The 21497-nt window shown below is 49.2% G+C and overlaps 1 protein-coding gene across 1 annotated transcript in view; it reads left to right on the forward strand.

Moving 5' to 3' along the window:
* Positions 1 to 12392: 12392 nt before the first annotated feature.
* Positions 12393 to 21497, forward strand: part of Muc4 (mucin 4, cell surface associated) — a 48439-nt gene continuing 39334 nt past the window's right edge. The window contains exon 1 of the mRNA XM_013019316.1: positions 12393 to 12474. Coding sequence (XP_012874770.1) covers positions 12393 to 12474 — 82 coding nt within the window. The remainder of the gene's footprint in view (positions 12475 to 21497) is intronic.

Genomic DNA, 21497 nt, shown 5'->3' on the forward strand with positions numbered 1-21497 from the left:
TTGAGTTTTTGTGCTCAAGATTAGCACTCTTCCACTTGAGCTACAGCTCCATCTCTGGCTTTTTGCTGGTTAATTGGAGAGAAGAGTCTCACAGACTCCTTCCCAGGCTGCTTTGAACCAAGATCCTCAGATCTCAGCTTCCTGAGTAGCTAGGATTATAGGCGTGAGCTACCGGTGCCCAGCACTTACCTGTAGTTTTTATTCCAGGATTCTGCACAGCATTTTTGGAATGTATATGTAATGTTATAGCCAGGACCAGATACATTGCTTGGGGGAAATCTCATCATGAAACTAAGAATTTCAAGATGAAGAGTAGTGAACCAGGTGCCCTGAGCGCATGGGTCACACACATTTATCATGCCAACTCTGGTACAGCAGAAATGTCTAGACTGGTACACCATTTCTTTCTTTTAATGTGGGGAGGATGTCTTTCACATTTTTACCTATCTCAGGCTCTCAAAGCATGTTATAGTTAGAATCTGAAATATCTCAAAAGGTCAGGTTTTAAGGGATTGGCTCTCACCTGAGGGGGCCTTTAAGCACTTGGATTGTGAGGGCTCTGACTTCATGAATAGATTAAGTCATTAACCCATTGATGGGGTCAGCACTTGATGGCATTATTAGGAAGTGGTGGGGTAGGAGTGAGGTCTAGTTTGTCACTAGGGCAGAGCCCTTTAAAGGCTTACTTTGTCTCGCCTCCTTTTGGTCTCTGCTTCCTGGCTACCATGAGGTGAACAGCTTCCTCCACCACTCCATTTCTCCTTTTGCTTTCCACAGCAACAGCAATGGAGCCAGCCAATCATGGACAGGAACCCCTGAAACCCAAACAAACCCTTACTCCTTCCTCTCAGGTATTTGTTCTATAGACCCTGCATTCATTCTTTCTTTCTTTCTTTCCTTCCTTCACATTTTTGACTCACATGTACTGAGATTTCCTAGGAGTTGGGCCCTGTGCTAGACATGGAGACCTGGGGAGAGGTGACACGTGGCACCTGAATGAGCCATCCAAGGAAACCAAAGACAGGAGAAGCCAACAACCTGGGTTTTGTTACCCCCTGGATCTTCCCTGGCTCTCTCTGGTGCTCAAGGGTTGAGAGATGATTTTTCATATGTATCTCACATTGCTGAAAAGACTCAGGAGTGGAGGCACTGGCAGTTTTGTTGTGGACTCTTTTCCAGGGTATTTGTATTCTAGACGCCTTGGGAGACAGGGCAGTATCTCCCCCTGGGAGATATGATATTGTTTTTTAAGATCCTAGGAATGTCTAGTGCTGGGGGGAAAGTTGGCAGGTTGGTTTTGCAGGCCCATGTAAGAGAAGCGAGGGAGCGAAGTTCAGACTATGCCTGAAGTCCTTGGCCTCTGACTCAGGGCTTTGTGTGTTCTCCAGCATCCATGATGCTGTGGCAGGCTAATTTGTCAGCTCCCAGGTAAGCTAAGATCTTGGGTCCTTCATCTTCCTGGACGTCACTGGCCTGTCTTTTCAAGGTAGAGGGTGGACTAGGAAGCGAGTCCAGGAGAGAGCTAGAGGAGGGTAAGTCTACACTCTGGACAGCTGCTAGGTTGTCTCAGGAAAAATCTGGGCAGGAGAGCAGATAAGGGAGCTAGGACTTGCCAGTGGGTAGAAAGAGCTTAGCAACTTCCTAGTGAAGAGGTTTCAGTCAAACCCTGAGGCACTATAAAGACCAGCCACGGAGTTTGGGACCAGAGGGGTGACTGGCAAAGCTCCTCTGCCTGAATCCCAGCAAGAAGGCAGGTCTAGAGGGCTACCTCTCTATAAGCAGGTATAAGCCTTGAGGGACCGTGGACAGAGCTTCTGGGGCAGGCGAGGGTGGTATTCAGACCAGTTAGAAAGGGCCTGGAGCCCAGAAGACTCTCTGCAGGGCTCTCAGCCCCTCAGACGACAATGCTCACATGCTGTGCCATCTGCTCTCTCTCATGCCCCTCCTCCATCCTGAGGAGAAAGCCACACCTCCAAACATGGCCGCCAGCTGCACAGAGCTCCTTCAGCAACTCCCAACAGTCCAGTGGGAGATGGTGCTCCTTCACAGGAACCTCCACGGGCTGGGAGTGTGGCTCCTATGGTAGAGCACTCATCTAGCAAACACAAGGTACAGAGTTCAAATCCCAGGACCACTAAGAAAAAAAAAATGCAACCTCCCACTTTGTGAGGATCCCAGGCTCTTCTCTATAGAACTTTTCCTCTCTCAGGCTGGGAAGGTGGCTCAGTGGTAGAGCACTTGCCTTGCATGCCTGAGGCCCTGGGTTCGATTCCTCAGCACCACATAAGCAAAAAGAAAAAAGCCGGAAGTGGCACTGTGGCTCAAGTGGTAGAACGCTAGCCTTGAGCTGAAGAGCTGAGGGACAGCGCCCTGAGTTCAGGCCCCATGACCGGACCCAAAAAACAAACAAACAAAAAAAAAGAACTTTTCCTCTCTGAGGCTACCCAGTGCATTTGTTCTTGGAAACACTCCTTCCATCCCTCACCTGGGTCAAGTCCACAGCTTCTAGACCTCTGATCTGGTCAGGCCTGCCTTCCTGAGCCCCACGAACATGGCCTCTTCCAGTTCTGAGTTCAAGGTCTGAGACATAGGGCATGCATGGAAACTCTACTGCTGGCCTTCACATTTTCTCCCCACCTTCCTCATTCTCAGTAGGAATCTGATGACAGGCTGAATGTAAGGTACTAAAGGAGAAGAAGAGTCAATGTTGTTCTTTAAATATGTTAGTCACTTATACAAATTTACAGATGGGGTAAAAAACCACCAGAGACTGAATGTTGGCGCTCATTCCCGAGGAGACTGCTGGGAAGGAAGGAGGGCTGGCAGTCAGCACAGGCGCTGAGGTTTCATGTTTTCTTTACTCTGATAACAAGGGTGTTTTTCTCACAGCCAGGACCCTCAGAGAGCCAGGTCTTTGCAGGCTAAAAATTAATATCTGCCGTCTTTGGGGAGCCGTCTTCAGGCTGGGCTGCTGTAGAGCCAGGTGGGTGTGGGCCTGACTCTTGGTACAAGGGCCATCCTGAGAGCAGGAGATCTGAGTTGTCCTAGGGTGACTGGGGTCTGAGACTTGGCTTACCAGACATATAAAAGGTCATCAGATATTTATAACAACTTATGAAACCCTTTGAAGCATTTTTCTGTGCCCTTACTAAGGCTTAGACTCAAGGCCTCAGTACTGTCGCTTAGATTTTTTTTGGTGCTCTACCACTTGAGCCACATCTCTATTTCAGGCTTTTTGCTGGTTTGTTGGAGATAAGAATCTCACAAACTTTCCTGCCTGGGCTGGCTTTGAACCATGATCCTCAGATCTCAGCCTCCTGAGTAGCTAGGATTACAATCATGAGTCATTAGCACCTGGCTTCATTTAAAACATTTTAAAGCCAGACACCTGTTTGAGAGACTAAAGCATCTAATCCAGTCTTTTTAGAACAGAGTTCCTGGGTGACCTGGAACTCCCTCCGCTCCTGCCTCAGCCTCCAGAATTACAAACATACACTACCATGCCTGTCTCAGTAACTTCTTCTCTCTTCCCAAGTCTCTTTCCAAGTGTCGGGGTGGAAGGTGGGCTTAAAAACATTTATTGAGAACCTACTATATCCTAAACCATGGGGGCTCACATGGGAATTGTGGTTCCCACTGTGCAGATATGACACTAAGGCCTGGCCAGGAAGTTAGTTGCTCACATTGATGCCCAGCCCTTGTTCTTTCCCCAACCTCACTCTTGCCTTCCAGGATACAACAGCAAGCAGCCTCTGAAAGCAGGGGAGCAAGCTGGTGGCTCCCTGGGTGCAGGGGAGCTCACCCGGTACCCGCCACGTCATGGCTGAAGGTATCACTAGCTCCTAGACTTTCATGCCAGGGTCATCTTGCAGCATGGCACCCACATAAAATGCAGTTTCTCATCCAAGACTTCATGTCCCTCGGGCTCCAGGGCAGCTAGCTGTGTGCAAACTTGGGACCGGGGAGACGAGACCTTCCGGGTTTCTCTAAGGAAGCAATTTCAAGGCAGCCAGGCAACACTGATAAGTCTCGTTTTCCTATAAAGGGATAGCCTGGTGTTTGTGTAGCTAAAGAGAACGTGCTTGGGTCTGGCCCCTCCCAGCTGGACAGCACCTGGGGGTGAGGGTAGAGGGATGGGGAGTCAGCTCCCACACCTAGCTGTGGCATGCTGGAGGACTAGATGGAGTTCATTTACTACTAGATGGAGTTCATAACCTACTGCCTGCCTCTCTGCCCTCTCTCACCCTGTCTCTCCTCTCTGGGTTCTGGAGGAAGCTAGGAAGGGTGGCAGAGTCACTCAGCTGTGCCAAGCCCACCTTTGAGAACGCAGAGCTGCCATCTCTTTCTGGCAGCGTGTCCAGTGCCCTCTGGACCCTACTCTCCTGCTTCCTCCTGGCATGGACCCCATGGGGCACAGCTGGTGCGGGGGGGCCTGCTGTGCCCCCAGAGGCACGCCCCAGGGAAGTTTGATCAAGGGATTAGAACAACTGCTTCCCTTGGTTGCCCAGCTGGCTTCTGTTTCTCTGTGATCTGGGCAGCTGTTTGGGGGATTTCCAAGGCCAGCCCAAGATGAAGTGGTCACCTACTGGCCTTCCCCCACACTGGCCTTCCCTTCACCTCCAACTAATTAGTCAGATGCTGAACTGAAGGCCAGTTCAAGTGGTAGGCTGGCAAGAAAGCATCACATGAACACAAAGTCCTGAGTTCAAGCTCTAATACCCTCCCTCCCTCCCCACCCCTCTCTCATACACACAGTTTGGCTAGACACTGAAGAATAAACATGGAATGTGCTCTTTTTATTTTATTTCATTTTTTTGGGTCCGGTCATGGGGCCTGAACTCTGGGCCTGGGCGCTGTCCCTCAGCTCTTCAGCTCAAGGCTAGCGCTCTACCACTTGAGCCATAGCACCACTTCCGGCTTTTTTCTGTTTGCTTATGTGGTGCTGAGGAATCGAACCCAGGGCCTCATGCATGCGAGACAAGCGCTGTACCACTGAGCCACCTTCTCAGCCCAAATGTGCTCTTTTTAAGAGCTTCTGATCCTCATTAGGATTTTCCTAAGAGTTGGTGACTATGTGACTGACCATCATGCAAACAAGGGTGTCTCCAAACTAGGAATCCTGACTCTAGGCCCAAGCAAAGGCGAACTGTTCTCTGGGAAACACACCTCTTGGTACTGATTCAGGCGCCTCTTGGTGCATCTGGGTGCCTCCAACTACCCCCTCCCCCCCAACACTCCCCATTCCTCATGTGATCCCATCATCTGAATATTGGGTAACCTGCTTGACTTCTACCAGTTTGGGCCTGGAGCCCCTTACTTAAACCCCCTCTCAGGCTCCCCACGCCCTCTCAACTAAGCCCAGGCTTCTGGCTATGGCTCCAAGACCCTGTATCCTCCCTACTCTGGATGCCAGCTCACACCTCAGCTCTGAGGAGATCCTCTATCCTGCACCCTCCTCCTGACCTCCACGTGCTCCTCCTCCACTGCAGCGCCAGTAAAGAATCTCTCGCTGGATGCTGGCGGTTCATGCCTGCAATCCTAGATATGTAGGAAGCTGAGGACCATGGTTCAAAGCCAGATCAGGCAGGAAAGTCTGTGAGACTCTCACCTCCAATTAACCACCAGGAAACTGGAAGTGGACCTGTGGTAGAGTGCTAGCCATGAGTGAAAGAGCTCAGAGACAGTGCCTGGGCCCTGAGTTCAAGCCCCTCCACCCCCCGCCCCCGAAAGGACCCTCTGGAGAAGGAGTGTTCTTAACAGAGGATACTCTGAGTAAAACAAGTCACCCATGCTTTGTTTTCACTCTGTCTGGCCACCATATTTTCAGAGGTGTTATCTGAGCTGGTACAGTCAGATACGGGGACAGTGTGCTCACTAACAGTGTTTTAAACAGTATGAATGTTTTCTTATTGTTCAGTCAGCTGGCAGTGAACTCTAGAGTTGGTTAGATCAACAGCTCCGCTCTGTCATCAAGGACCTGGCCCCTCCTCTTCACGTCATCCTTCAGGCCAGTGAGCCTTGTCTCAGGGTCACCTAATAGTGGCTGTCCTGTCAAGCATCACAACCTTCTACCTCAGCGCTCAGGAAGGAGAGGTAGGAGGAGGCCTTTATTCATGAATCTCTTTTCTCAAGAAGGAAAATCTTTCAGTGCCACTCAGCAGATTTGCTCACATCTGATTAGCCAGTACCAGGTCATGAGCCCATTAGCCAAGAATAATCGGGGAAGTCCGGCACAGGTGGCTCATACCTGTAATCCAAGCTACTCAAGAGGCTGAGATCTGATGACAAAGTTCAAAACGAGTCCAGGCAGATGGAGCTGAAAGATGATGATTCCCACTCAACTGAAAAGAGCCAAAAGTTAAGGTATGGCTCAAGTGGTAGACCACCAGCCTTAAGCAAAAAAAAAAAAAAAAAAAGCGTAAGTGTGTTGCCCTGAGTTCAAACCCCAGCACCAGTACCAGTAGGATTGTCATGATTCACTCACTTATTCTTATTTCATATATTGAGTACTGGAGACCAAACCCTGGGCTTCACCCTCACTGGGAAGCACTGTATCACTGAGCCACATCCCCAGCCTCATCACGGGTAATTTAGATCAATCATGAGTTATCCCCAGAGACTAAGTATTGTGCCACAATGAATCCAGCATTCTGTTGTTAACAGGTAAGGGAGAGTGGACTTTGGGAGGGTGTCTTAGCTCAATATCCCCTGAACCTGGCTTCCCTGGCTCGTCAAAATGAGCTTCATGAACCGGCAACTTCGACATCAAGTGGGAACTTGCTAGAAATGCAGAATCTCAAGCCTTCTCCAGGACTTTAGGCACCACAATCTGCATTTGGACGAGATGTCCCAGGTAACTCAAAAATCAAGAATCAGATCTTCACGAGAGGCCTGGCAGTGGTCACGCCACATGGCTGAGAGCTCGCCCAGGAAAGGCATCCTGGAAGACCCCCACCCATCTCCCTTAATCTGCTTTTGAGTCTCCTGAGTAATCATTTCATTCTACTCTTGGTTTTGCCTCTACCATTAGACTGTCAACATAGTGTCAGAGAAAATGCTTTACTTCCTTTAGCCTACTAATTTGTCTTTACTGACTTCCTGCTGCAGAAACAGAAAGGAAAACAATTTGAATCTATGAAGAAAAACATACCAAGTATCACTCTAGCTTAATGAAATAAGCCCAGATACAGGAGAGTTGGGTACAAAGACTGTCATCTCTGTTTCACTTGCAGTAGACATGACTGCAAACAATTCAAGTGTTCAATTTAGCTAAATAGGTTATGGTGGCACTCAATGGAAATTATGGCACGCAATGGACTATTATGCAGTCCTTAAAAACATGTGAATGAGCCAGGCACTGTGGTGTATACCTATAATGCTATCTAGGTAGGATGCATAGATAGGAGGATTGCCATCTAAGGTGTGACCTGGGAAAAAAACCAGAGACGCTATCTGAAAAATAACTAAAGCAGGAAAGGGCTGGGGATTGTCTTACTTATGTAGTAGAGCACCAGCTTAACAAGCATGAGACCCTGAGTTCAAACCTGAGTATACCCCTACCAAAAAAAAAGGTGAATGAGCTGGGCACGTGCCTGTAATTTTAGCACTCAGAAGGCTGAAGCAGGAAGAAAGGGAGTTCACGGCCAGTTTGGGTTACACAGTAGGAATAGTGTGGATGAAATGTTTGTAATAGCAGAAGAAATGTTCAAGCTTGGGTTGGTGGAAATGTGGGAATTAAATCGTCTTGATGTATGGTAGATGACAACTCTGTCTATGAGTTTATTCATGGAGAAAGTGCAGAGACGTGTCAGAGTGTTAACCGAGGCTGCTCTTGGGTGGTCAAACATGGATGAGGTTCATCTTTTCTTTAACAACTTTCTGTATCTCTATAATGAACATGCCCTGCCTTTAGAATCAGAAAAAAATTATTTTAAAAGTCAACTTTGGGCCTGGGTTGTGCCTGTGTCAGAGTCTGCATTGGTGGTGTAGTAATACACATCTGTAATCCCAGCACTCAGGAGGCCAAGGGAGGAGATTAAGAGTTGGAGGCCAGCCTGGATAACATAGTCAGACCCTATTAAAAAAAAAAAAAAAGCTAAGGGTCAGTTTACTAAAACCCAGGAAATGAGCAACCAAGCAGCCCAGGAATGTGGATTCAAGGGCCAGAGCTGCCATCTACAGCTGGGTGGACTAGGTCGATCCTTCTCTGGGCCCACATCTCCTTGGTAGGATTGAGCTGGACTCACAGCAGCCAGAGTCTCTTGCAGTTTGAAGAATACTTTATGATTTCAGGCCTTCAAGGGAGAAGGCAAACTGCAAGCCCAGGTGGAAAATCTGGGGAGCTGGAGGCTGGGCATCCCACTTAGCACCGCAGCAAACTTCCTGGCCTTTAGCTTTTTATTTTTCTGCATAAAACTGAACAGATGGGTCAAGTTGAGATTCCTGGGCTTCAAGCCAGCCCTGGTTCCCCCAGGCTTACCCTCCGGTGCACCCAGAAAGGCCCTTGCTTCGTGGGGACACCATCTCAGGAGGATATAGATTGAGTAGGTGGAGAAACTTTCCCTCCAGAGGTAAGATGAGAAGAGGAATGAGCGAATCGGCATGTGCATGCTCTACACTTTTAGAGAAAGGGATGGAGGAACCTAATCCTGGGAGAATGACAGTGGCCTTTGTGTTGGTCCAAATACCAGGGCTCTGCCATCACCATGGCCTAGGGGCCAAGGCTGCAGCATGAGACTTCTCCTCCATCACCCAAGCTCCCTGCTTTGCTGTGGCCCAACCTACAACACACCCCTGTGGAGAGACCCAGCCACAGGGCCACAGGCATGGACCCTTCTGCTTCATCTCCTGCCATGTGAGGGTCCTGTCTTCACAAGTAGGTCACACATGTGTCCTGAACAGGGACTGTGAGTATCAGATGCCAGCCCCACCACGCCACACCCCTCCTGGCTCAACTGTTGGGTATGAAGCTGTGGCAGGGCAGAAAGCTTTGAGGCAGGCAGATCGAGGTCCTGGTCCTCCTTCAGATATCAGAAATATTAGCCCCGCTTAAGACAGGCGCAGGCTGAGGCCTGCGGGAGCGGAAATGAGTTAGGATGAACACTCCCGTTGAGAGTAAAGGACAAGGGAAGATTAGGCAGGGGACATGGCAGCTGACATCACAAAGCCACCGCTCTGGGGGTGGAAATGGCCAGTCCTCACACTGCCACATTGGCTACAGGGTCACCATAAGGACAGAATCTCAGCTTAAATGCTGAGGTGTGTCTGTCAGGAGTCAGCAGTCTGGGGCTGTCTTCCAGACCCGGCTCCTGGCGACAGGGAAGTGACAGAACTCACAGTGAGTCCTGGCCCCACTTAATTCCCTTCTTTGCTTTTGGGCCCAGAAGACTTGGCTTAAATTCCAACACTGTGACTTAGCATGTGACGACGGGGACCATGGCAGACGGGGACGTGACCAGGTTCACTTGATCACCCAGCCATGGTGCATGGTGGGGAAGGAGGCTGCATCACCTTCCTGGACTCAATCCTCACATGTGAGTGGGAAGTGACTGCCACCGCCCCAGGTGCGAGGATTCACCTGGCCCGGATGCTAGCTATGAGACTTTTCACTCAAGACTCAGTCGATCAATTCGATCCATGTCTGCTTCCTGCTCTCGCTCAGCCTAACCTAAAACCCCCTCTTCTCCCCTCCACTCCCTCTTTGCCTCTCCCATCTTCCTTTTCCTTCCCCTTCCCTTCCTTCTTTTCTCTACTTCCCTTTCCTACTCTTTTTCCCCCTTCCCCTCCCACTATTCCCCTCTAGTTCCTTCTCTAGCTCTTTCCCTTCTTCTTTTCCTCCTTCTCTTCTCTCTCTTTTCCCTCCCTCTCTTCTTTTCTCCCTCCTTTCCTTTCTTGGAAATAGTTTCATGGGCAGCATAAAGTTCTGTGAAGGTACAAGCCATGTTAGGGGTCCCTCCCCAAAATTAGGGACTCCTGCTTTGGGGAGTTTGAAAGACAAAAGTCCCTTGGAGATCCCAACTTTGCTGTCCAGAGCCCACCTGCCTCTTCCAGCCAGGCCAGTCTTCCCCCATGGGGAAAGCTCACAATGTTATTCCTGCACCAGCTCACATGAACCATGGGTCTAGTTCAAGCTCTTTTTTGCAACCTTCCCCCACAGGGAATTTCAATGTAAACCTGAGTTCACATTCTGACCTGCAGTCCTAGGAGGTCTTCACCAGACAGAGGTGAGAGAATGCACTCATTTCCTGCCCTCTTATCCAATCAGATGTCTTAGGAGGGAAGAAGGGAAGACAAACAGGCGTGGCCCACCTGGGTAGAGGGAGAGGCACTCACCAGAGGCTTGGAAACATCCTCACACTAGGACATAGGCTAGTTGAGGAACTGGGCTCAAAGGGAAAGCAAGGGAATTGGAAGTGGTCAGGGAAGATATGAATAGGATCCCACGATCCTCCTTATCCAGTGTCTGAGGTTCCTCATCAGAATATCATAAACACCCAGAGGTGAACTAGATAGATACGCTCCTAGACACTTATTCTCCCTCGGGCTTACCTCATTTATACCCACCTTGAGCACTGATATCAAGATGAAGTGAAGAGCCTGGTACCTTTTTTAAACTCATTTCAGCCTTACCTTTTGGGCGTTATTACCCCCAGGTTGTAGATAGGATCACAAGGCTGTGACTTGCCATGGATGGTAAAGCTGGGATTTGAGCCAGGTGCTTGAATACCCACTTGGACTCCTGGCCACCATCGAAGCTCTGGAGAATCCTCTGCTCCTCTGGCCTTCCTTGCATTAGAAAGTAGGAGGCTTTGTGGGCCTGGTTGACAAGATGTCCAGCTCTTACTTTAGTATAACCTGGAACGTTTTGATTCTCCTCTGTAGATGGGAAAGTGTGGTATGGAAAATGGTAACCTGCTAAAACCAGATGCCAAATTAGTAGAGAGAATCCATGAGCAAAAACAAACACACACACACACACACAAAATGAGCAGGCCAAGTTGGGCCTTGGTAGCTATACTCATACTATTCTGTCCAGGTGCTCAAGGCTCCAAATCCCACATTCTCTTTATGTCTTTGCTGCTTACAGACAAGAATGGGACCAACTTATCCATACAGAGGTGGAGGGGAGGGGGCTTTGGTTTACCCTGACATGTCTATAGCACAGTGCAATATCTGCACCATAATGGCAAGGGGCAGCCTTTGAGCTTGGGCTGTAATGAGACTTCAAGGAGTCAACAGTAAGGTGATAGGGCCACCATGGACCTCTGAGATGACAGCAGTGTCACTCTAGCCCTCCCCCCTTGGCAAGGCTGACTCTCCTTAAACACCAGAAATCTTACTCTGGCAAGTCTGAACCCCTGCTCTGGGGTTCATCTCATACCCAGAAACAGAGATTCAGACTGTGGCAAAGGGCAGGCGAGGCGGGAAACTATATTTGTTTTCCTTCCAACATCTTCAGAGCTGTCTGGTTTTCCCTGTCTTGGGGTCCCCATCCTTTTTTTCCTGAGTCTGTTGAGTCCTAACAGATCAAATGTGGGTGACTAGAACTCCGGTGTGTCCAGGAGCACCCTCTACTTGCTTCTAGATCTCAGTGACTCACTGTACCCAGGTTGTACCTACACCTTCCCACCCACATCAGATCCCTAAGCGACTTTCCCAGATTGCCTGGGGCTCTCTGGACCCTGCTCTGGGCTCCCAGTCCTGAAGAGGACATCTACTCTGTGCTGAGAACCTCTCATGTGCTCACCCTGAGCAGATGTGCTGGGCCCACCAATTCTCCCTCAAACATAGTCTACAGGCTATTTTTAATCCCTACTCCCCTCCGTCCATGGGGTTCCTGCCACTTCCCATGTTTCTTTGAGTCTCTATCTACTTCCCTCCTGCCCTGATTAACACAGCCCCAAGCTCCCTCCCTCCGCACCCTTCCTTCCCCATTGTCCCTGCCTTTTCTTCTGCAGTGGTCCAGCTGCCTCCTGCTGGAGCTGGAACTGGAGCTGGAGCCCTCCACAGGCCTTGAGGAAGAAGGAAAAGGCCCAGCACCCTCAGGGAGGAGGTGTCTGATCACTTCCGGTGGGCCTTGTTTCTCTTTCTCTGCTTCTGCCTTGTATCCTTCCCCCCAACTTGGCTCAGGCTGGCAAGGAGCAGGGTAATGGGTGTAGTGGTATTTTTTCCTGGTGGGGGAAGGGGGTGGAGATTGAGGAAAGAAAAGAGCTGGGAAGGATGATTGGCATAGGGCCCGCCTTCTTTTGTCCTCCTCCCCAGTACTTATGCTGGCCCCTTCAGGGAAATACACCTGTCTGAGGCCAGCAGCGGGCTGGGGTAAGACTCACCTCTGCTGGACACTGCGTGCTGCAGAGCTTCCCTGGAGAGCCCCGGGGACTGCTTCTGGAGCCATGAGACCACCTCACTGGAGGAGGGTCCCCTGGGTGCTCCTGAGCTGCTTATGTTCCCACCTCCTTTGGCCTGTGGTTCAGGGTAAGTGATGAACCTGGGGAAGCATTCTGGAGCTGGGAGAAACTGGCTTCAAGGGGCCTGCCAGGAGAGGTGTGTGTGTGTGTGTGTGTGTGTGCACGCGCGCACACGCGCTCGTGCACGCATGCCAATCCTGAGGCTTGAATTTGGGGTCTGGGCACTGTCCCTGAGCTTTCTTTGCTCAAGGTTAGCACCCTACCACTTGAACCATAGCTCCATTGCCAGCTTTCTGGTAGTTTGTTGGAGATAAAAGTCTGACTAAATTTCCTGCTTGCTTTAAAGCATGATGCTCAGATCTCAGTCTCCTGAGTAGCTAGGATTACAGGCGAGAGCCACCAGCACCCAACAACAGCTGGTGATAAATGGAAGAATTCATCGAGCCATGTCTAGTCAGAGGACAGTCCACTGAGAAATAAACAAAGCAAAGCAAAATGGACAGAAAAAGAGAAAAGTCAAGGAGACAAGCAGAGCTGAAGGGAAAGGGCTGAGGACAAGCTAGCTGGTCTGGAAAATAGTATCGAGAATTCAGGCTGGGACAAGAAGCGTCCAGAATGCTGAGAACAGTCAGCTGGTTACCCTGACGTTAGATTTAAAAGCCTCCCCTGGGAGCGAAGTATTGGTGGCTCACACCTGTAATCCCTGCTACCTGGGAGACCGTTTGGGGTCTTGGTTAAAGGTCAGCCCAAGCAGAAAGACATCGAGTCCTTCTTGAGGGAGAGCTGGATTAAGTGGTGTGTATATGTTATCCTAGCTACTGTGGTCTAGCCTAAAGTAGGTAGGTCACATCCAGGTGTGCACCAGGCAGGAAGAAAGACTCTTATCTTAAAAGTAAAGAGCAAAAGTTAGGGTCAAAGGTGTGGTTCAGCAGTAAAAGCACCTTCTTAGGAAGTATGAGTTCCCACCCCCTCTTAGGCCCATGTCCTAGAACTGGATGTGGCTTCCTGCACACCCACTTTCTCATCACATACAGAGTTCAGGATGGGGTGGACCCAAGTCCTAGTGAGGGCATTCTGTATTTCTGGGCCGGGTGTCTGGAGCTTCTTCAAGGTCTAGAGTCCTGAGAGAGTGAAGGATCAGAAGCATAGACCAAAGTTGGAGTCGTAGCTTTTTCCTCACCTCAGCAGGCCTAACTTTCATGGAAGGAACTATTTCCTGGGAATGGGGCAGAAGGAACACCTCTTCTTATGAGACACAGTGTCAGAGCAGTACAATATTCTGCTTTCCTTGACATTTTGTGTGGGTGTGATTGTGTGCTTGAACTAGACCTGGAGCTTGAACTCAGGGCCTGGACAATGTTTCTGAGTTTGTTTGTTTTTTTGCCACAGCTTCACTGCTGGAATTTTTTTGGGGGGGTCTGATCATGGGGCCTGAACTGGGCCTGGGCGCTGTCCCTCAGCTCTTCAGCTCAAGGCCAGTGCTCTACCACTTGAGCCACAGCACCACTTCCAGCTTTTATCTTTTTGCTTATGTGGTGCTGAGGAATGGAACCCAGGACCTCATGCATGCAAGGCAAGCGCTCTACCACTGAACCAACTTCCCAGCCCCACTGCTGGATTTTTTTTAAGGGGTTGGGTAGTTAACTGGGGATAAAAGTCTCACAGGCTCTTCAAATGGTGATCCAGATGGCAGCCTTCTGAGTAGCTAGGATTACAGGCATGAGTCATTGGTGCCCAGCTTTCCATGACATTTTAAGAGTTTGTCTAGGATCCAATGAAACAACTATCATCTCAACTTTCCCACTCACTTCCAAGGCCCTTAATTCAAGCTGAGGAAGCAGGGACCAAAAAGAGTCAGCTGAGGCCAGCTCCTCAGGGCTTCTTCTGAGGATGAGGAAGAAGGTGGTCATAGGAGCCATGACCCCTAGGGCAGTAGGAAGAAGGAAGTGGGGTGTGCGGGAGATGACTTGGATTCAGGAGTCCTGGTTGTCTTGGCTTTGCTCCTAGGTGTTCTGGTCTTTGTGACCAGCCCCTATCCTTGCTCTACTGGATTTGGTTCCCTTAGTCAAAAACAGATGAATGACATGTCCTCCTGACCACCAGTTTAAATTGCATTTTGTGATTTAAACTCCAATAGTGCTGGGTACCAACTCTGCATGCAGCCCCAAAGTGTCACAATCATTAAACTTAAAAGAGCCAGGAAGAGGGGTTTACAGATTAAGAGTTGGGGTGAATGGCAGGAAAAGAGAAGGTGGTGGAAGGAAGATGGGGGTGGGATGATCTGAAGAAAGCTGGGCACACTCTGGAGCCCTGAGTCCTATGACACCATGGAGCATGGCTAGGAGAGTGGATGGGGTGGGGGTGAGGGGACATGGGAGGTGGTACTTGAACACAAGATGGGACCTTAGAAGTGCTTGGTGAGGGAAAAGCAGGCAGTTCCACTTCCTGGAGCAGCTTCTGGGGGACTGGAGGCCTGTTCCTATGGCTGCACTATATCTGATGTAGATATTGGGGCCACTTCTGTCCCATGCCAGAAGGAAACCCAGGCTCCATAAAGGAACAACATGGTGAGGAAGCTTCTCTAGGAAAAGTCCTGATGAGAAAGTAGAATTGGGCATGGAAGAAATGGAAACTGTGATCCCTGGTAGTTCTTGCAGGAATGGTTTATCTTCCTGGGCCCATACAGGCCTCTATCTCCCATAATGGAGGGGCTACTACCCTGACCATTCAGAGTTTAGCAGACCATAGCAAGTACAGGACAACAGGGAAGGAGCCTACTGGCTTCCTCCCAAGAGATTTGCCACTGCATTTATCAGGCTAGGAGAGGCCTCCCCAACTTGTCACCTCAGGCTTATCTGTACCCTCAGGGCACTCTTCTCTGTGCCCAGGATATCCAACAGAAGGAGATCCATGAACAAAAAGTTCTCCCAAGAAAATCAACCAAATGCAAGCCAGTGATCAACAGATGTGTAGCACAGAGCAGGAGCTTCAGGTCAGAAGACTAGTGTCAATGTTGTTACTTACCAACCCAAGGAACACAGGCCAAGTGCTTTCAGATCTAGTCTCATCTTCAATGCCAAAACTAGTAAGATGGAAGGAGCCACTACATAGGGTTGTCATGAAGACGAAACAAGACAGTGTCTGGCAAACATCGGCCTTAAAACTTCTTTGAGAGAGGCTGTTCCATTTCTGAGCTAGGAGGTTGGGGATGGAGAGCCCAATGGGCCTGGGAATGGAGGAGAAACCTCTGTAGGCTCAGTGACTGGTCCACTTGTTCTAGGAGCTCAGGCCTCTCTAAAACCACCCATCCTGCCGGGCGCTGGTGGCTCACGCCTGTAATCCTAGCTACTCAGGAGGCTGAGATCTGAGGATCACGGTTCAAAGCCAGCCCGGGCAGGAGAGAACGTGAGACTCCTATCTCCAATAAACCACCAGAAAACCGGAAGTGGTGCTGTAGCTCAAGTGGTAGAGCGCTCGCCTTGAGCTGAAGAGCTGAGGGACAGCGCCCAGGCCCAGAGTTCAAGCCCCATGACCGACAAAAAATAAATAAATAAATAAATAAAATAAAACCACCCATCCTTCCTGTGGGTCAGCAAGGGTTGCTGGACTTATAGAGTTTGTGGACTTATTTGGCCGTTACTGAGGCAAAGGCGGGCCTCAGCCATGGAGCAGAGCATGCTACACTGCCCTCTGGTCTCCTCCACACCCTGCTTTCTGGCTTAGCTTCAAGGTGGAGGCTGGCCAGGCACTGTTTGCCATGTAACTAGTTTGTGACTTCACTGCCAAGAAAGGCTGAGAAGCACTTGGCCTTTTATATGCTTAAATAAGTAGTTTGACACTGCATCTGTTTTTTGGTTTCATGGTGTGTCAAATGCCTCACACAGGCAGAGCCCAGCCCATGAAGATGCTTCTTTCAGTCCAGGACTGATACTCCAGGCTTGGTCTTCTAGTTTCAGCCTTTCCCTCCACTCTATATTTTTCTATTAAGCTGAACTCATTCCCTGGCATGTTATTGAGTTGCTGAGTCAAAATGAAGACAATATGTCAGCACTCCATAGAGGTTGAGTCCTCAGCGTTTTTCTGGAGACTCTGAAGGGGTCCTAGGAACTTGTATGGCATTAGGCCTCTAAAATGGCAGCCATGTTCCCGGACGGTGTGGTCTGAGTAGCAGGCAGCTCTGCACTGCGCAGGTGCATGGGTAAGTCCTACATGGATATAGACTGTCTGTATGGCTTTCCCAGCTCACATTGTGATTTGGGTTCCTAAAGTCCAGTCACAGTAGGTTTGAGGGACTTGAGAGGAGAAAAGTGCTCAGCTTTTGGATTTACTCATTCACTTTCTCAACACTAAAATGAATAAGCGGTGGTTCTTTCTGAAAGCACTCTGTCTAAGCTAAGTGACCTGTTAAAGGTGACGTGACCCAGAAGTAAGGCATCTGGGATGAGAATCCAGGCTTTATTTTTATTTTTTAATGTTATTGTAAAGGTGATGTACACAGTGGTTACAATTACGTGAGTCAGAGAATGAGTACATTCTTTCCCAATTTAGAACCCAGGTTTCCCTGGTAGTTTACTATGTCTACAAACAAACCTTCCAGCCAGCCCAGTCCATCCTTGCTGAGAGTCATTCATTAATTCATTTAATTCTGAGAGCGGATAAGCAATGCTACCATTGTTCCAGGGCAGAATTGCATGCACACAGTGGAGAATCAACTGAGGTAAGCCAGCCTCTTCCAGTTAAGACCTCACCACATGCAGATAAAGAAAACATTACAGAAGAGCTCCCAATTCCCAAGGGAAGGAGGAGAGTGACAATGATGTCCTCTCTGAGCTGAGGAAGCTAGAGATGGAGGTGAGCCAGGCTTGAGCAGGCAGAGCAGTGAACAGCACATGTAGGCCAGGAAAGAGCTCCGTACCTTAGGGGGATTTAAAAGAGCGCCAGGACTTGGCCGGGCATGGAATGGATTGTGGAATTTAAGTAACTGACATGGGCTGACACACAGAGATTTTTGATAAAGGAGTGGTGTGTTCTGATTTTGAAATGAACTTTGGAATGACCGAGTAAGGAAAATGGATTGGAGAGAAGGCAGGGATGAGTCGGGCTCCCACCATCTTGGTTTTGGAGGTCATCTCTTCTGACTCCCACTGGAGGAGGGGGTCACGCTTGTAGCCTAGGGTTGCCCTTGAGATCTTGGCAACTGTTGGCTATGGTGGTGGCCACCCTTCTCGGGCTATAACCATCATGCTAGCATCCTTTGGTCCCTGGTACCACCATGACAATCGTAGAAGAAACAGGTACAACCACATCCCACATTTCAACTCAGTGAAAACAGCCAAGAACCAGGGTCTAGGGATTCCAATAGCTGTTTATAGAGTGCTTGCTGTAGGCCTGTCTTGGCACCTGAGCCAGAGCAGTCACCAGAGGGGCATGAGGAGTTGGTGTCTTTCCTCGTCTTTGACTCTACCAACACAGGAAAATCACCCCTCGGTGGATAGAACCGCACTCATGAGTGATTCTAGAGCCAGTACCAGCTGCTGGTGTCCTGCTCTCTCTCTCAACTTCATACCTGTCAGGGCACTGCTGCCCAGATGTGAATACGTTTTATCCTCCAGGCTGATTTTCAGTCCACTGCTGGGCTTCTCCCCTACCCCAGGCAGCAGCGAAGTGACACATTGTGGGAGACATGTTTTATGGATACCTCACCTCCAGGTCCAGGAAAAACTCAAGACAAACAGTGTAGGTGCTAAGAAGTTGGCTCTGCCCACGGTGCTCGGTGCATGGAAGGCACAGGCTTTGTTCTCTCTTCAGGGAGTGACTTCACTGCTCTGTTGGAATGTGATCTGCCACAGCGGCCACCACTCCTTTTCCTGAATCAACAACACATTCATCAATTTCTCATACTCGGTAGAGTCACCAGAGGGTCACTGGGGGATGCCTATCATCACTTTCAACTTGATCAGCCTTGGAGTCCTGAGAGAAACAATATGGGTCCTAGATGTCTCTACCCCTCCACCCCCATAGTTCAAGGGGAGTAATGACCTCACCCAGCCTCTCTGAATGAAGTGGGAGCTGAGGAACAGCCCATCTTAGGCCAGCTCTGGTGATCTCCCCATCCTTGAGTGACCTTGAGTGACCCTCCTCTGAAAGAACTTCACCCTGTCCATTTCAGACTCCACCATCTATGTATTGTCGCCTAGCGTTCTTGTCATCCCAAGGGGTCAATAGCTATCACAACACACTCTGACGTCCTCACAAAATGTCCTCATGGCACACCATTTGTCCCTGAAAGTGTAGCAGACTTGTCCCCAGGTGCAGCCCAAGCACCTACGGCAGATCACCTGCCACTGCTGCAGGACCCTGTCAGCTCTCCAGGCACTCAGTGTCAGTCCTGGGGCTGAGCAATTCACTCACATCTTCAGCGCCTTGGCCCCTTGTGTTGGCAATGTCAGCCCTGCTGCTTACGAGAACTATGATGCTGGACAATGTGTTTACCAAGCTTGATCTCGCCTGTGAACTGAGGGCCACTACTATGAGATAACCTGGAGAGCACCATGTAAATATGAAGCATCCACTTTTCATTAGTCAGAACGTGTCTCCTGTGGGCAGCACACAGGCAACTGTACATGGATGGGTCAAGAAGCCAGGAAAGTAGTTAATCAAAGCTCACACTTAAGAACTCAAAGTGAGGGACTGAGAAGATGGCTCAGTGGTAGAGCGCTCGCCTTGAGCTGAAGAGCTGAGGGACAGCGCCCAGGCCCAGAGTTCAGGCCCCACAACCAGACCCCAAAAGAAAGAACTCAAAGTGAAGACAATGCCTGTCGCTGAGATCTTTTTTGGGGGGGTCCGGTCGTGGGGCCTGAACTCTGGGCCTGGGCACTGTCCCTCAGTTCTTCAGCTGAAGGCTAGTGCTCTACCACTTGAGCCACAGCGCCACTTCCGGCTTTTTTTTTTGCTTATGTGGTGCTGAGGAATCGAACCCAGGGCCTCATGCATGCAAGGCAAGAGCTCTACCACTAAGCCACGTTCCCAGCCCCACGCTGAGATTTTTTATGATGTAGAGATGCCTCAGGAACATCCTTATTTCTCTTTTTAATTTAAATTTTATTGTAAAGGTGATATACAGATGTCTTCCTTCTTATAGAAACCATCATTGCACACATACAGACACTCAGCCACAACCAGAGGAAGTTCAACCATCACCAAGTGGCCTTCCTTTGAGGAAGACTGCTTTGGCAACCTGCTTTCTGGCATCTTAATCAAAGTTGTGGGGCAGGGTGTGTGTGGGGGGGTGGGGTGGTAACAGAAGAAATTCTAGTTGCTTGTCTCCATGCCTCTAAGGCAAATAGATCTGTGTCTTCAGCATTCAACCAATTACCTACCAAAGCAGAACTATAGACCATTTTCCAAAGTAAGTCTTTCCTAAGGATATGATGGAAGAAACTCTCCTTCCTGGTCCCCAGAGCTGAAGAACAACACCAGCCATGCAGTGTCTGATGGAAGGTTAGAATGGAATGTATTAGTCAACTTTGTATTCTAAAATAAAATAATTCCACAGACAGGCTGACTTTTTAAAGAAGGAAGGTTTACTTAACTCACAGTTTGGGATGCATGAGGCAGGCTCTAGTGAGACTTTCATTATGGAACATCAGGAGCATATATGAGAATGAGCAATCGGATCAGCAAAACAGGAAGCTGGAGAGAGAAAGGTCTTACAGTCCTTTCCCAGAGCATGCTTCCAGTGCACCTAAAAGCTTCCCAACAGCTCATTTCTTAAAGGTCCTACCACCATGCTGAGAACCTCCAAGAGACGACCCTTTGAGGATCACATCATATCAAAACCATACAGGGGGTGAAAGAAATGGAATCAGGAGTGTTAATAGGTTGCTGCAACAGTTGGAGTGATGAGCATGGTGCAGCAAAGTGAAGAAGAAAAGAAATGATTTAGAGAAGCAATAACTGGTGCCAAACTATGACGCTGGGGACAAGGAAGAGGAAAGAACTGAATATGACTCAGAGTTTCTGGCCTGGACATCCAGGGGACTATTGTTAACAGTTAACAGAAGGAAGAAAGATGGAGAAAGACACAGTTGGAGGAAAACTTGACTTAGACATGCTACACAGGACCAGCTAGGCAGGAAATCACTGGATGAGCAATCTGGAATGTGGGTGTGAGAGAGCTCAGGAAGAATTAGATATTTGTAAGGCATAAAGTAGATGCAATGGAGGGGGGTAAGGGAGTGAGAGGGAGAGAGAGCCTGAAAATGTCACCCAGAAACCCAACTCCATTCCAAAAGGGGAATCCTGTAGGAATATCAAGATGACCCTGGCCAAGGGGTCACTGTTAAGGCTGGTAATCCATAAATGTTGGTCAAGTGAATGAATGAGTAAATAGATGGTGCCAAATGGTATAAGCATCAGGAGACCCAAGAAGAATGTGTCTTGCCAAAGTGACTGAGGCGGTGAAACATAAGGAAGGGGTGATTTGTAGGTGTCAGCCACTCTTTGTAAGATGCTCAACGGTGAAACAAGAAATAGAAAAAGGAGGGAGCAAGATAAGTGGTGATATTTTGTTTGTTTAGTGGGGGGGTGCACACAAACACGTGCACACACACACACACACACACACACATGTGCATGTGCCAGTCCTGGAGCTTGACCTTAGGGCCTGGACACTTTCCTTGAGCTATTTTGCTCAAGGCCGGCACTCTGCCACTTGAGCCACACTTCCATTTCTGGCTTTTTGGTGATTACTTGGAGATATGAATCTCACAGACTTTCTTGCCCAGGCTAGCTTAGAATTGGGATCCTCAAATCTCAGCCTCCTGAATGATTAAGATTGCAGGTATAAGCCACCAGTGCCCAGCAATGTTTGTTAAAATGTGGTCTATAAGCCACCCTGTATGAGAGTCACTCTGGGAACCTGATAAAATCCTTGAAATGAAAATTCCCAGATCTCATCCCATAATGAGAAATTGGATTCTCAGGGCTGGGAACGTGGCTCAGTGGTAGAGTGCTTGCCTTGCATGCCTGAGGCCCTGGGTTCAATTCCTCAGCACCACATAAGCAAAAAAAGCTGGAAGTGGCATTGTG

This window comes from Dipodomys ordii, unplaced genomic scaffold (assembly GCF_000151885.1).
Source record: "Dipodomys ordii isolate 6190 unplaced genomic scaffold, Dord_2.0 Scaffold45, whole genome shotgun sequence".
Taxonomy (NCBI): domain Eukaryota; kingdom Metazoa; phylum Chordata; class Mammalia; order Rodentia; family Heteromyidae; genus Dipodomys; species Dipodomys ordii.